Here is a 16,967-nt window from a genome sequence, read left to right on the forward strand (position 1 = left end):
TATTTGAAGATTTTTGTAAAGAATCTCTTAATCCATGTGCTAAACGTGTTCTTAGGACTACACTTACTCGTATAATTAAAAAATTAGTAAAACAAAGAAAAAAGAATTTAATTAATGAATTTAGTAAATTAGATAATAAAGTTTCTTTATATTATGATATTTGGAGTGATCATTGGCAAACACATTCATATATGAGTGTGACTTATCATTGGATCGATAACTCTTGGAACCTCCAGAAAAGATTGTTAGCTTATAGAGTTTTTGATGAATCACATAATATTCATAACATCGCACAACTATTATGTTTAATTTTAGAAAAATATGGCTTAACTCATAAAATATTTTCAATATCATTAGATAATGTTAGTTCCAATACCGCTTGTATAGATGATCTAAAATTTATTTGTCAACCTATTATTGGCGGTTTATTTTTTTCATATTTATTGTGTATGCCATTATTAAATTTATGTGTTCAATATGATTTAAAATTTTTAGAAAGTTATATTAAACTAATTAAAATTATAATTTCTTATTTATGGTCTTATCCATCTATAATGAAACAATGGGGTAGGTTTTATAAAATTAATGAAATGAGACCTAAAATATTTTCACGTGATGTACCAATATGTTGGAATTCAACATACCAATTATTACAAGATTAATTTCAATATAAAAAATTATTATGTTCATTTTTTGCACAAATATACTAATACTAATATATATTTATTTTAACAACAATGGAATAATTATATTAATATTTGTGAAATTTTAAAAATATTTAATGATGCAACCAAATAACTTTTCGGTGTTTATTATTTCACTGTTCAATTAGTTTTAGAAAATTTTTCTAATATAGTGATCTGGTGGTAAAGATAGGAGGACCCACTCAGGTAGGGGTCAGTGACACGTGGAGGTCAAAGTCAAGAGGGTCAACCTTAGGGCCTCGCCGATCGGGAAGTTCACCTGGCCGACCGGCCGGGGTAGCTTCCAGGTTGGCGCGAAGATAGCTCAACCACAGGTCGGGCTTCCGATGCTCATGAGTTGTCCGTATAGAGGAGCTATGGCGCCGAGCGGTCTGTCCGCTCGGCTGAGCTGCAGAACAACTAAGATGCATCCTCGTCCGAGTATGTGACCAAGTGGCGCCAAGGGGTCGAGCGGCCATCCCGTCCGGGCTAGTAACAGACAAAAGACTTAGAAGAGGATAAAAAGGGCAGCTGGTGATATCAGCCTCGAAGTAGCTGCCGCCGACCGACAGCATGGTCGGCGGCCAGGCCATACAGGGAATCGTATGGGGGAAGTTTCTACTGTCATGTCAGAGATATGCTCGGACGGTTGCGGTATGGTGTCAGACACGCTTTTCTGACACGATCATTCTGAGGTATGCTTTGGGAAGCGTGCATGCATCTCCTCGGGAGCCTATATAAGGCCCCCAGACTTCGATGGAGGTATGCATTCTCATCTACTGTAGCTACAGTTTTCACTCTCGTTACTGTACCTCGATCTTTTCTTGTCAGAGCTGACTTGAGCGTCGGAGGGTCGTCGCTGGGAACCCCTTCCTGGCTCGGTTTTGTGCTTGCAGGTTCTCACCGGAGGCTCACACCAGTCGGAGGTTCATACGCCGTCAACGAGAGCGCCACGTCCCCAGCGTCTGTCGACTCAGCACTCGGACAGGATCAATTTGGCGCCGTCTGTGGGAACGCACCTGAATCCGAGCCAAGAAGATGGAGGAAGCTAGACGTTCACACACCGTGACGCTCTCTCCCGAAGAACTCGACGCGCTCATCCAGGCGCGAGCAACAAAGATAGTGGAGCAGCAGCAAAAAGCGTTAGCCGAGTGGAGGGCGCAGCAGGAGACCTCGGCGTGGGGCGGCCGAGTGACCCAAGAAGATCGACCGGAGCAATACTCCACTTAGGCACATAATAAAGGTCAGATTGGCACACCAGGAGACGTGCCGCTCGCCCCTATTCCGTTCCATCGAGCCTTGTTCCAGACTCTGTCCGAGCTAGCTCAAGCCAACCAGGGGTCATCCGACGAAGCGCTCGTGCGGGACGCCAGGAAGGGGAAGGTGCCTGAAACCGAGTCATCCCCCGAGCGGATCAATCGCTAGTTCTCTGACGCGATTCTGCAAGATCCACTTCCAAAGCAGAGGAAGAGGGACTTCAGTGCTGAGCAGAACGTCATCATCCGGGCGGAAGTCGAGAAACTTCTGGAGGCCGGCCATATAAGGGAGGTGCAATTCCCGAGCTGGCTCGCCAACGTGGTTCTGGTCGCCAAGCCAGGCAACAAGTGGAGGGTCTGCATCGACTTTCGAGATTTGAATAAGGCTTGCCCAAAAGACTTTTACCCTCTGCCTCGAATTGACCAAATGGTGGACTCAACTGCGGGATGCGAACTGATATGCATGTTGGATGGTTATCAGGGATACCACCAAGTCCCGCTCGCCTGGAATGATCAAGAAAAAGTAAGTTTCATCACGGCGGACGACACCTACTGCTACAATGTGATGCCGTTCGGACTGAAGAACGTCGGCGCCACATATCAGCGTCTCATGAACAAGGTGTTCCGGAAGCAGATCGGGCGAAACTTGGAGGTATATGTGGATGACATCCTTGTTAAATCACTCCGAGCGATTAATCTATGTGCAGATATAGAGGAGACCTTCCATACACTGAGGATGTACGGAGTCAAGCTAAATCCTCAGAAGTGTCTTTTCGGAGCAAAAAGCGGTCGTTTCTTGGGCTATATCATCACCGGACGGGGCATAGAGGCGAACCCCAGCAAGGTAAAGGTATTACAGGACATGCCACCTCCTAGAAATTTGAAGGAAGTACAACGCCTTACCGGTCAGATAACGGCTCTCTCGCGGTTCATTTCCAAAACGACTGACCGGAGCATGCCCTTTTTCAAGATTCTTCGTCGAGCCACCAAATTCCATTGGGACGAAGAGTGCGACCGGGTGTTCGAAGCTTTTAAGGTTTATCTAAACTCTTTACCTGTATTAGCCAAGCTGACTATTGGCGAGCCGCTCCTCATATACTTATCCTCAACCGAGCATGTTGTTGGCTCGGCATTGGTAAGGCCGGACGGCGAAAAACAACCTGTGTATTTTTTGAGTCACATCCTAAAGGACGTTGAATCCCGCTACACTGGTCTCGAGAATTTTGCCTTCGCGTTAGTCCTTGCCGCCTGGAGACTCCGACCCTACTTTCTCGCGCACACAATCGTCGTCATGACGAACAGCCCTTTGGAAAGAGTACTTCTTAATCCCGAGGCGTCTGGACGATTGATCAAATGGACAACCGAGCTCAGCGAGTTCGACATACAGTACCAGCCCCGGACGGCGATTAAGGCGCAAGCCTTGGCAGATTTTGTCACCGAAGTGCAGAACCTCGAGCCCGAAGCCACTTGGAGGGTGTACGTGGACGGGTCAGCCACGCGGCAAGGAAGCGACATCGGTCTTCTGTTGATTTCACCACAAGAAGAGCGGATGCATCTGTCCGTTCGGCTGGATTACTGCGCGACCAACAACGAGGTGGAGTATGAGTCCCTCATAGCGGGATTGCAGCCCGCTCGACACGTAGGAGCCAGTAAGGTCTTGATTCATTCAGATTCACAGTTGGCTGCTCAGCAACTTTTGGGAGCATTCGAGATAAGCAGCGTTAGGCTCCAGCTTTATGTGAAAGTGTTCGAAAAACTGAAGGCCAGTTTTCGAGAGGTGCTTATCCAGAAGATCCCCCGAGCGGAGAATCAGGCTGCAGATGAGCTGGCTAAGTTAGCCAGCTCGATATCACCAATCGTCATTCAACAGCCGATCGAGCGGGTATCTCTGGTCGCCCACATCGACCGGATGGAGGGGCTCACATTTCCAAATGACTGGCGGACGACTAAAGCAGAGTTTCTGAAGTCTGGAGCAACACCCTCCGATCGGGAGGAAGCGCATCTGCTTAGGAGAAGATCTGGGCGGTTCGTCCTCATTGGCGACCAACTCTACAAAAAAGCGTTCTCCAGGCCGCTGCTCAAATGTGTTGGTCCGGAGGATGTGGACTATATTATGCAAGAAGTACATCAAGGGTCTTGTGGAGGACACCCGGGCGACCGCTCATTGGCAAGGAAGATTCTGCTAGCCGGGTACTTTTGGCCGACCTTCCAGAAAGATGCCGCTCAGACCGTCACCACATGCCTTTCCTGTCAAAAATATCACAACTACACCCACCGGCCCACAGAGGAGATGAAAGCGTCTACAGTGTCTTGCCCATTCGACTAGTGGGGCATGGATATTGTAGGACCTTTCCCGATGGCGACCGGGAAGCGGAAGTTTTTACTCGTGGCGGTGGACTACTTCTCCAAATGGGTCGAGGCTGAGCCGTTGGCAAAGATAACCGAGCAGATGGTCAAGAAGTTCATCTAGCAGCACATAATATGTCGGTTCGGTATTCCACGTCGGCTCGTGTCTGACAATGGGCGATAGTTCGTCGAACAATAGTTCCGAGAATGGTGCGAGGGGTACGGCATTCAGCACCACTTCACCTCTTTAGCATATCCACAAAGCAATGGGCATGCCAAAGTAACCAATCGGGAGATCCTTCGGATTCTTCGAGTTCGGCTCGACCATGTCGGTGGTAGCTGGGTAGATGAGCTACCAGGCGTATTATGGGCGATTCGCACTATCCCTAAGGAAGCAATGGGAGTCACACCTTTTCACTTGGTGTACGGAGGAGGGGTTGTCGTTCTCGTGGAGGTTGGAGTAGAATCCGCTCGGGTGCAATAGTACGACGCAAGTAATGCTGAGCGAAGGCAGCTGGATCTGGACTTGATAGACAAAGCGCGATCCAAACAGCCTTCCGGCTAATGGTGTACCAGCAAAGAATGAAGCAGAATTACAACAGGCGAGTAATTCCCAGGGCATTCCAGGTCTGCGACCTTGTATGGAAGAAGGTAAAGCCGGTCGATAATGTGAGCAAGCTGGAGGCATCCTGGGTCGGGCCCTTCAAGGTTGTCGAAAAGCTCCGATCGGACGCCTATTACCTCGAAGACGAAGATGGACTGTAAAATACCAAAAATAGGCGAATATTAATAAGGAAATTTTTGAAAATTTTGAAAATTTTTCATGAATTTTTCGGAGCTCGTACGGATGAGTTACCGGGGATGAAAACAGGGTCCGGAAAAACCTGTTTAGGCTACCCCATTGAGGAAAAGTTTTATTTCCTTTTCCTTTTTCTTTTCTTTTACTTTTTCTTTTTCTCTTATTCTTCCCCCGCGTGCCCGACTCCTCCCCCGCGCGCCCGACGCCTTCTCTTCTTTTCCCTAACCGCCGGCCACGACAGTTTCCTCCTCTTACTATCTCTTCTCCTACCCTTCCTGTGACGCCACATTCTCTCCTTCTCCCGACGCCGAGCAGCGTCGAGCCCTAGGTGCCGACACCGCCGACGCTCTCTCCGATCTCCTCACGCGCGCCACCGCCGTTCCAACGCCGAGCAACGCCGGCCTTCTTCTCCTCTGCAGACATCGAGACCTCCTCTTCCTCCATCTCGAGTGCCCTAGAAGACTCCTTTCTTCTCGACGCCCTCTGCCCTAGATTTGGGCCACAGCCGCCGCCACTTTGCCCTAGCCGAATTCCTTCCATCGCCGGCAGTCCGAGTTCCCTTCTGGTGTTCGTGCCCTAGCCACAGCCTACACCGCCGCGACTTCCTCCGCTCTAGGTCAGGCCGACTCTCGACTTCCTCTCCTTCCTGTGCTCACGACCCGCCGCACCTCTGCACAGTGCCGACACCGCTGCCTAGTGCCCTATGCACTTGATCAAATCCACGGTGAGGTTTAGTTTTGGTTGGAAATTCTGTAGGTTCAAGGATCTTGATGAATTGTTGATTTGGTTTGTTTGTTTTGTTTCCAGCAGCTAACATCCCTTAACAACAGAAATTTCCAGCCAGCAACCCTTTGATATCAGTACAAACTAGTGGCTGTGAGATTCGACTGAGGCATTCAACTCAGGTGAGTGATATTCCGTTTGTTAGGTTTAATCCTTATGCTAGGATGATTAGGGTTAAGGAACTAACCCTAGTGGACCCACTGATTTTATTTAATTAGGGTTTATTAATTGTGTTGGGTTGATTAATTGGATCCAATTTAGAACTTTTTAATTGGATTAGAATTTAGTTTGGCTAGTTGTTGTATGGTAGAATTAGCTAAACTAGACCTTTTGTTTGATAACACAGGAGTTTGACGCGAGACGAGTATCTCGACGTCGGAGTTGGACCATATTGGACATTTCTTATCGGAGGCGGGTACTTTTGACTTTATGTCTTTGATATGCATAGTAGTGAATTTAACAAATAGCAATAATTATGTTCCTTATTTTGTTTCGGTTAGTCACTACCCGCTACCTGTTACATGCTTGGTTGATTGCTTGTTTTGCATATCATGTTATTGCTTACCTAATTATACATGATTAGGGGTAGTGATATAACCATGCTTCACCATGTTCAGGACCTAGGTGTGATACCTTATCTGATCTGTGTATCCTTGATATGATTTATTGATTATGGTGCACATCATGTATGTATATAGATTTGGTTCAGTATATTACCATGCTTAGTGTCATGTACCATTCGCATGATTGCATACTGTGTGATAGATTGCTCCATTATTGTCGAGCACATCGCCAGTTTCATCACTGTTCGGTGCTCCGTTGTGACGCTCATGGGTAGCGTGACGCAGCATGGTAGCACGTCAGTTTGCTTGTTCGGTGCTCCGTTGGTCCGCTCATGGGTAGTGTGATTGTAGCGTGTAGCACGTCGAGATCCCTCCAAGTCATCGTGTACCGGGAGATGAAAGCATTGCGCTCCCCCATTTATGATTTGGTGTAGGAGTATGTGTGTACTCCGACAGCATCCCGTCCACTCGGTCACTCATCAGGGGCAGTGATGTCAGAGTGCACGGTTGTCACAGCCCTACCCACTCGGTCCCACCATTGGGTGTGAGATGACTGACTGACGTCAGTGGTGACCTTGACTGCATTGGCATCATACGCATTGATGCATTTATTTCTTGTGATTGTGTTTGCTGCATTTATTTGCTGCATATTGGTTGGATGTCCATGCTTGACATGCATACAGGATTTCTATACCTCTCGGACTGTTTATCCTTGTACCAGGTCCTGGTTAGTACAGTATTCTCCTGTTAATTTTAGATTGCATTTACCTTTATTACGTCAGGAGACTGTACGCATGATTAGTGCTAGATGTTACTTCCTTACTATGTATATCAGTTGTTACCCGCTGAGCGTTGGACTCACCCCCGCCTTCGTTATTATTTTCAGGTTGATGCTGTCAGGAGAGAGTTCCAGTTGCTAGTCCCGTGCAGTCCACGAGGATGGTTATTTGTCTTTTGGTGTTCTTTTCTAGACTATGTTCGGACTTGTTTCATTTTGGATACTTTGGATCTTGTATGGATTGTTTTACTTGTGGATGAATTTTATTCGGATTTGTTTTTACTACATGCCTGCCTAGAGGGCAGAAGAGGTAAGTTCGTTGGGATTTGAGCTTTATGAGTGTAGTGGAGTAGGATTTCGGTTTTGAACTTTATGAGTGTAGTTGAGTAGGGTTGTTTTTGAGTCATATTATCCCTGTTCTAGTTTGTTATCTATTTAACTGCGTGGATGGCTGTGTGATGTATTTTTATTTTTGCTATTATTCCAGCTGCATGCGGCTGAGGTATATGGTGATGTAGAAAGTTTCAAATTGTCCGCCGTACAGTGGAGATGCTGCCGAAATTTCTTCAGATAGGGACTCCTCTGGGGCGTGACAATTTAGTGGTATTAGAGCTTAAGTTTTACAATCTTTGTTTTCGTATTTTGGATATTTGGGATAATCTGATACCAATTGATATGGTATCAGAGTGCCAAAGTTTGGCGATACTTGTTTGATTTCCGTGTGTTGGATTTTTGAAAATTATCTGATACCAATTTATTGATATCAGAGCAGGGTGTGATACCTGCTTTTAGTATTCTGGATATTTTGTGCTAGCCCAAGTTTGCGAGTCAAACTGGGTAGTTATTTTGGTTGCACGGGTTTCCATTACGTATATGTTTTGGACTTCCGTTTCGGATTTATATGGATTTTCGGTGATTTTCTTGTACGGAATTCCGAGGTCAATTTGGGGACTGGACAGCGACGGAATATTTCCAGACAGCAATTAGGTATGATGTTATTTTGGTAATTGTTGATACTTGTAGTAATATCTGTGATATAATTTAACAGATATCAGGAGATCTACACGTATTGCTGCGAGACGTGGTGCTGGACGACCACGTATGAGAACCTTGAGATCTCTGGACTCCCCAGAGATGCCTACTGGGGCTGAGCCTGTCAGTCAGGGACAGACTCAGCATACTGTGGGCGCGTCGGGCTCTCAGACCCCGATGGCTTCTATAGAGATACCTATCTCGGCTGTGCCGAGTGTACCTATCCCTACCGTATTTCCAGTACCACCAGGGGTACCATTGGCATACTCGACACCTGCTCCAGCGCAGCCTACGGCGTACCCGGCACCACCGCCACCTGGACCCACCGTGTATTCGGCACTAGCAGCACCTGTGCCCCTAGTACATACAGTGTACCCAGCAGCACCTGCGTCAGGGATACCGGCTGCTCCACATCCGGTACCATTACCTACTGTACCTCCAGTCGCGACCACCTATGTTCACCCTACAGTGCCACCGAAGGCATATGCTCTAGTTTACCCAGCAGCACCGGGAGTACCTCCTCCGGTTTATGCAGCGGTACCACCTGTAGCACCAGCTCCAGTGGTTCCGCTAGTCCCGACAGCTATTCCGACACACCTCACTGACATTGTTGCGGCACAAGCCAGAATTCCAGTGTTGGCAGAGTCGATGAAGAGTCGATTCACACTCTTCCTAGGAGACCGTGATCCGAGTGTGACCTTGTCTTGGATTGAGACTATGGAGCGAACCTTCTTCTATATGGCTTGCTCCGAGTGGGAGAAAGCAGAGATGGCTGCTTTTCACTTACGGGATGCGGCCGACACCTGGTGGATTACTCAGCGTTCCATCATCGGCGAGCAGAACATCACTTGGGCCAGATTTAGAGAGGCTTTTGAGAGCCGTTTCTTCCCACGAGCTTATCAGATGGCTCGTCGGCAGGATTTCCTGAGTTTGCGACAGAATAATCGGACAGTGACTGAGTATAATGCAGAGTTTGATAGATTGGCCAGATTTTGTCCAGAGCTTGTTACTGAGGACAGTTCGCGTATGCAGCAGTTCATTCAGGGGTTGGATGGACATTTGCAAGTAAGACTTGCCGGTCTTGGTACCACTTCCTATCTGGAGACTTTAGACAGAGCCCTATTGATTGAGTCAGCGCAGCAGAGAGCGTTTCCAGACAGAAAAAGGAAACAGCCGGGTCAGACATCTGGGCAGATCCAGCAGCCTCAGGCTACACCACAGCAGAGCAGGCGTATTCGGTCAGATCAGGGTACATCTGAGGTATCACGTAAACCTCAGAAATCAGGGCAGTCTTCTTCAGGGCGTTTCCGGTCTCCCCAGCAGAACCAAAACAACCCGTCGGCGACATTCGTGTTTCAGATGTGGGTCCAGAGATCACATCACCACAGCCTGTACTATGGGACGATCGGTTTGCTTTTATTGCAAACCGCCTGCTTCCGGAGTTACTGCTCAGGGAGGACAGCACAGTCAGGCAGGGGCTCGACGAGGAGGGCGGAGATTTTCACCCTCACATCGCCAGCAGGGGACAACTTCCCCTTCAGCAGCTGCATTTGGCATGCTCGGAGAGGAGTACCCCAGTACTCCTATAGTACCCCAGAGCTCCATTCTGGGACCTCATTATCTGACACAGGGGCAGTATCAGTCGTAGCCCTAGCCACATGCTCAGTATCGGACGCAGTCTCAGCCATCGGTACAGTATCAGTCGTCACCCTTGCAGACTTCTCTGGCGCAGTATCCAGTACCACTTCAGTGGCAGGCTCCTGGCCAGACGCAGCAGTTGCAGGCAGCGTTACCACCTCTTGCTCCGCCAAAGACTGGGTGTATTCATGCGATGACCAGAGAGGATGTGCAGCGAGCCGACGGATCCGTTTTTCGCGGTATTATTTCTATTTATGCCTTATCTGCAGATATACTGATAGATATGGGTAGCTCGCATTCTTTTATATCTCGTACTTTTATGCGGGAGATTGGTAGATTACCCACTTGCAGATCACAACGATTGACTGTCTCTCTACCGTCCGGTGATACTTTGAGCGTCACTCAGGAGGTCAGAGGTTGCCCGTTAGATTTTGGCAACCTGATACTTACGATAGATCTTTTAGTATTGGAAATGATCGATTTTGATATTATACTTGGCATGGACTGTTTGTCAGCATATCATGCCACAGTTGATTGCCAGACGAGGGTGGTCACATTCCGGCCTCCGAACCAACCCTCGTAGGATTTCATTGCATTAGAGACGATGTCATATCGATCATTTCGGTGATTCAGGCTCAGAAGCTGCTGTCACATGACTATCAGGGTTTTCTGTTATCTTTGATTAGTACTGAGGACAGCAGTAGTTCGCAGCTCTCCGATGTTTCAGTGGTTCGAGAGTACCCAAACGTATTCCCAAAGGAGCTACCAGGTCTGCCTCCCAGAAGGCAAGTGGAGTTCGCTATTGAGCTGATTCCGGGGACCGCACCGGCATCGAAAGCTCCTTATCGTATGCCACCGAAAGAGTTGAACGAGCTGAAGGTTCGACTCCAGGAGCTTTTGGATAGGGGATTTATTCACCCTAGTGTTTCTCCATGGGGTTCTCCGGTGTTATTTGTCAAGAAAAAGGACGGCACCATGAGGTTATGTATTGACTACAGACAGCTGAATGCAGTGACCGTCAGAAATAAATATCCATTACCACGGATCGAGGATTTGTTTGATTAGCTCGGAGGTACATCAGTGTATTCTAAGATTGATCTGCGATCCGGATATCATCAGCTGAGAGTCAGAGACTCAGATATTTAGAAGACAGCTTTCCGTACCAGATACGGTCATTATGAGTTTTTGGTGATGCCATTTGGGCTTACCAATGCTCCAGCAGTGTTTATGGATTTGATGAACCGCATCTTTCTGGAGTATCTGGATCAGTTTATTATCGTTTTCATTGATGACATATTGGTCTACTCGCATTCCGAGGAGGAGCATGCATAGCATCTTCGTATAGTCTTGAAGACTCTTAGACAACATCAGCTGTATGCGAAGTTCAGCAAGTGTGCATTCTGGCTATCTTCAGTCGGTTTTCTGGGATATGTGGTCTCTAGCAGAGGTATTTCAGTAAACCCTCAGAAGATCGAGGCTGTCACCAGCTGGGAGCAGCCAAAGTCAGTACAGGAGATCCGCAGTTTTCTGGGACTAGCAGGATATTACCGACGTTTTGTCGAGGGTTTCTCGCATATTGCTATGCCCCTGACACGTCTTACCAGGAAAGGCATGAAGTTCACGTGGTCCGAGGATTGCGAGACCAGCTTTCAGGAGCTGAAGCGGAGATTAGTGTCGGCTCCAGTTTTGGTTTTACCTTCTGGAGAGGATGGATTTGTACTCTACACCGACGTGTCTCTTCAGGGTTTGGGCGCTGTTCTGATGCAGCACGGCAGAGTAGTTTCTTATGCTTCTCGACAGTTGAAGGAGCATGAGAAGAACTACCCAGTTCATGATCTGGAGTTAGCTGCCATCATCTTTGCTCTGAAGCTTTGGCGACATCATTTATACGGTATTACATTTGAGATTCTCACTGATCATAAGAGTCTCAAATATATTTTCACTCAGAAGGAGCTTAATCTCCGACAGAGGAGATGGATGGAGTTCTTGAAGGATTACGATTGTACTATTATCTACCACCCGGGGAAAGCTAATGTGATTGTAGATGCACTCAGCAGGAAGTCCAGAGGGACTTTGGCTTACCACCGAGTTTCAGTTACAGACTTGGTTCAGGGTTTCTCCGAGTTAGACCTTGAGGAGCAGGGACATACAGAGCAGGGTATTCTTGTTACCATGATTGCTCAGCCGTCAATCAGGACGAGGATCCGAGAGGCCCAGGTAGGGATGGCAATGGGTCGGGTTCGGGTCGGATTCTATATCCTCCGTCCCCATACTCATCGGGTATAGGATCTCCAATGGGTATACCCATACCCATTAAAGGATCGGATATCTTCTATAATTTTAATTTTTCTTCTTTATATCCAAACATTTTACATGAACTATCTTTATGTTTTGGCACAAATTGGAGTTTGGCAAGCAAATTTTGCAATTACACTCGAAAATTTTTACAATCGCCCCTACTGTAATTGCATAGTTCATGTAAAGTATTAAATTTTTTTTTAATATATGTATATATATTATCTAATCGGGTATTCGGGTCGGGTATCGGGTATTGATAGTCCCTCCATACCCTCCTCCATTCGGGTCGGGTATCGGATCCTCCATCGGGTTCGGGTGGAATTGCCATCCCTAGGCCCAGGCCAGTGATCAACATTTGTAGTTCATTAGCAGTCAGATAGCTTCCAGGCAACAGACCGAGTTCACACGAGACAAGGAGGGTATTATATACTTCCGAGGAAGATTATGCGTACCTCAGTCTCATCCGGTCCTACAGGAGCTACTTCAGGAGGTTCACCGCTCTCGATTTACGATCCACCCAGGCGGGACCCGTATGTATCGAGACTTGAGGTGTTCCTACTGGTGGAACGGCATGAAGAAAGACATCGCGGATTTCGTAGCTAGATGTCTTGTTTGTCAGTAGGTGAAGGCTAAGCACCAGAGACCTACAGGATTACTTCAACGGATTCCTATTCCTGAGTGGAAGTGGGATCACATTACCATCGACTTTGTGGTGGGTTTGCCGAGGACACGACGAGGTCATGACGCGATTTGGGTAATCGTTGATCGATTAACCAAATCCGTGCACTTCTTAGCGATCCGGAGGACTGATTCCCTGGATCAATTAGCAGATCTGTATCGCCGAGAGATCATCAGACTACATGGTGTTCCTTTGACTATCATTTCGAATAAAGACCTCAGGTTCACATCTCGTTTCTGGCAGAGTCTGCAGCAGACCTTGGGCACACAGCTCCGTTTCAGTACAGCTTTCCATCCACAGACAGATGGACAGTTAGAGCGGACAATTCAGACTTTAGAGGACTTGCTGAGGTCGTGTGTTATGGATATTTCAGAGGCAGTTGGGAGGACCACTTGCCATTGGTAGAGTTCGCTTACAACAACAGCTTTCATTCGGCTATCCAAATGGCACCGTTTGAGGCGTTGTATGGTAGGCCTTGTCGGACACCCACCCTCTGGGATGAGGTTGGAGAGGCCCAGCTGTTGGGACCTCATAGAGCTCAGCAGGAGGCAGAGTTGGTCTGTACTATCAGACAGAGGATGTCAGAGGCGCAGGACCGCCAAAAGAGTTATGTTGATCAGAGACGCAGACTTTTGGAGTTCTCTACAGGTGACCATGTATTTCTATGAGTTTCACCCACGAAAGGGGTGAAGAGATTTGGCCTCAGAGGAAAGCTAGCTCCGCGATACATTGGCCCTTTCCAGATCCTGGAGAGGATTGGAGCAGTAGCTTACCGGCTGGCACTACCACCGTACCTGGCAGGCGTGCACGATGTATTTCATGTATCTATGCTAAGGAGATACGTACCTGACCCGACGCATGTGCTGACAGATATCTTAGTTCCTGTTCAGCCTGACATCACTTATGAGGAGGTTCCGGTCCGGATTTTGGACCGGAAGGAGTGTCAGTTGCGGAACAAGACTATCCGGCTGGTTAAAGTCGGATGGCAGCATCAGTCGGATGAGGAGGCTACTTGGGAGCTCGAGGATACTATCCGAGCTCGATAACCCCATCTTTTCACTTGAGGTATGTGATTTATTTATCGTTTAGCATTTATACGCTTTATCTGTTGTTAGTATTTGCTGATGGTAGATAACGAAATTTGGGGACCAAATTTTTATTAGTGGGGGAGAATGTAAAATACCGAAAATAGGCGAATATTAATAAGGGAATTTTCTGGATTTTTTGGAAATTTTTTAAGAATTTTTCGGAGCTTGTACGGACGAGTTACCGGGGATGAAAACGGGGCCCCGAAAAGCCTGTTTAGGCTACCCCATTGAGGAAAAGTTTTATTTCCCTTTCCTTTTTCTTTTCTTTTACTTTTTCTTTTTATCTTATTCTTCCCCCACGTGCCCGACTCCTCCCTCGCGCGCCTGACGCCTTCTCCTCTTTGCCCTAACCGTCGGCCACGACAGTTTCCTCCTCTTACTATCTCTTCTCCTGCCCTTCCTGTGATGCCACATTCTCTCCATCTCCCGACGCCGAGCAACGCCGAGCCCTAGGTGCCAACGCCGCCGACGCTCTCTCTGATCTCCTCACGCGCGCCACCGCCGTTCCGACGCTGAGCAACGCCGGCCTTCTTCTCCTCTGCCGACACCGAGACCTCCTCTTCCTCCATCTCGAGTGCCCTAGCAGACTCCTTTCTTCCCGACGCCCTCTACCCTAGATTTGGGCCACAACCGCCGCCACTTTTCCCTAGCCGAATTCCTTCCACCGCCGCTAATCCGAGTTCCCTTCTGGTGTTCGTGCTCTAGCCACATCCTACACCGCCGCGACTTCCTCCGCTCTAGGTCAGGCCGACTCCCGACTTCCTCTCCTTCCTGTGCTCACGACCCGCCGCACCTTTGCACAGTGTCGACGCCGCTGCCTAGTGCCCTATGCCCTTGATCAAATCCACGGTGAGGTTTAGTTTTGGTTGGAAATTCTGTAGGTTCAAGGATCTTGATGAATTGTTGATTTGGTTTGTTTGTTTTGTTTCCAGCAGCTAACAGCCCTTAACGGCAGAAATTTCCAGCCAGTAACCCTTTGATATCAGTACAAACTAGTGGCTGTGAGATTCGACTGAGGCATTCAACTCAGGTGAGTGATATTCCGTTTGTTATATTTAATCCTTATGCTAGGATGATTAGGGTTAAGGAACTAACCCTAGTGGACCCACTGATTTTATTTAATTAGGGTTTGTTAATTGTGTTGGGTTGATTAGTTGGATCCAATTTATAACTTCTTAATTGGATTAGAATTTAGTTTGGCTAGTTGTTGTATGGTAGAATTAGCTAAACTAGACCTTTTGTTTGATAACACAGGAGTTTGACGCGAGACGAGTATTTTGACGTCGGAGTTGGACCATATTGGACATTTCTTATCGAAGGTGGGTACTTTTGACTTTATGTCTTTGATATGCATAGTAGTGAATTTAACAAATAGCAATAATTATGTTCCTTATTTTGTTTCGGTTAGTCACTACCCGCTATCTGTTACATGCTTGGTTGATTGCTTGTTTTGCATATCATGTTATTGCTTACTTGATTATGCATGATTAGGGGTAGTGATATAACCATGCTTCACCATGTTCAGGACCTAGGTGTGATACCTTATCAGATCTGTGTATCCTTGATATGATTTATTGATTATGATGCACATCATGTATGTATATAGATTTGGTTAAGTATATTACCATGCTTAGTATCATGCACCATTCACATGATTGCATACTGTGTGATAGATTGCTCCATTATTGTCGAGCACATCGCCAGTTTTATCACTGTTCGGTGCTCAGTTGTGACGCTCATGGGTAGCGTGACGCAGCATGGTAGCACATCAGTTTGCTCGTTCGATGCTCCGTTGGTTCGCTCATGGGTAGTGTGATTGCAGCGTGTAGCACGTCGAGATCCCTCCACGTCATCGTGTACCGGGAGATGAGAGCATTGCACTCCCCCATTTATGATTTGGTGTAGGAGTATGTGTGTACTCCGACAGCATCCCATCCACTCGGTCACTCATCAGGGGCAGTGATGTCAGAGTGCATGGTTGTCACAGCCCTATCCACTCGGTCCCACCATTGGGTGTGAGATGGTTGACTGGCGTCAGGGGTGACCATGACTGCATTGACATCATACGCATTGATGTATTTATTTCTTGTGATTGTGTTTGCTGCATTTATTTGCTGCATATTGGTTGGATGCCCATTCTTGACATGCATACAGGATTTCTATACCTCTCGGACTGTTTATCCTTGTACCAGGTCCTGGTTAGTACAGTATTCTCCTGTTCATTTCAGATTGCATTTACCTTTATTACGTCAGGAGACTGTACGCATGATTAGTGCTAGATGTTACTTCCTTACTATGTATATCAGTTGTTACCCGCTGAGCGTTGGACTCACCCCCGCCTCCGTTATTATTTTCAGGTTGATGCTGTCAGGAGAGAGTTCCAGTTGCTAGTCCCGTGCAGTCCACGAGGATGGTTATTTGTCTTTTGGTGTTCTTTTCTAGACTATGTTCGGACTTGTTTCATTTTGGATACTTTGGATCTTGTATGGATTGTTTTACTCGTGGATGACTTTTATTCGGATTTGTTTTTACTACATGCCTGCCTAGAGGGCAGAAGAGGTAAGTTCGTTGGGATTTGAGCTTTATGAGTGTAGTGGAGTAGGATATCGGTTTTGAGTTTTATGAGTGTAGTTGAGTAGGGTTGTTTTTGAGTCATATTATCCCTGTTCTAGTTTGTTATTTATTTAACTGCGTGGATGGCTGTGTGATGTATTTTTATTATTGCTATTATTCCAGCCGCATGTGGCTGAGGTATATAGTGATGTAGAAAGTTTCAAATTGTCCGCCGTACAGGGGAGATGCTGCCGAAATTTCTTCATACAGGAACTCCTCCGGGGCGTGACACGGACGACAGCTAGAGCGACCATCGAGCGCTAATCATCTCCAGCCATACCGAGCTAGTTGAAAGGTGCACCAATGTAATTCATTAAATGTATTTCCGTTCTTCGGTATCCTTTGATCGCAGGAAGGAATTCATGAAACACAAGGGTATAACCGGTTTACGCCGAACGGCTACACTCCATA

General features: G+C 47.1%; 1 protein-coding gene across 1 annotated transcript; it reads left to right on the plus strand.

Moving 5' to 3' along the window:
* The first annotated feature begins 2,675 nt into the window (after positions 1-2,675).
* On the plus strand, positions 2,676-5,050 carry LOC122004140. Its single transcript, XM_042559069.1, has 2 exons — positions 2,676-4,129; positions 4,819-5,050. Exons 1-2 carry the CDS (start codon positions 2,676-2,678, stop codon positions 5,048-5,050), a joined length of 1,686 nt encoding a protein of 561 aa, XP_042415003.1.
* Positions 5,051-16,967: the final 11,917 nt, after the last annotated feature.

Source organism: Zingiber officinale, chromosome 7B (assembly GCF_018446385.1).
Source record: "Zingiber officinale cultivar Zhangliang chromosome 7B, Zo_v1.1, whole genome shotgun sequence".
NCBI lineage: Eukaryota > Viridiplantae > Streptophyta > Magnoliopsida > Zingiberales > Zingiberaceae > Zingiber > Zingiber officinale.

Bases quoted from the DNA above. Each gene is read 5' to 3' on its own strand.
- LOC122004140 (XM_042559069.1), top strand. From the start codon at position 2,676: ATGTACGGAGTCAAGCTAAATCCTCAGAAGTGTCTTTTCGGAGCAAAA. The intron at 4,130-4,818 runs GTACTTTTGGCC...TGGACTTGATAG, and splicing joins AGGAAGATTCTGCTAGCCGG to ACAAAGCGCGATCCAAACAG.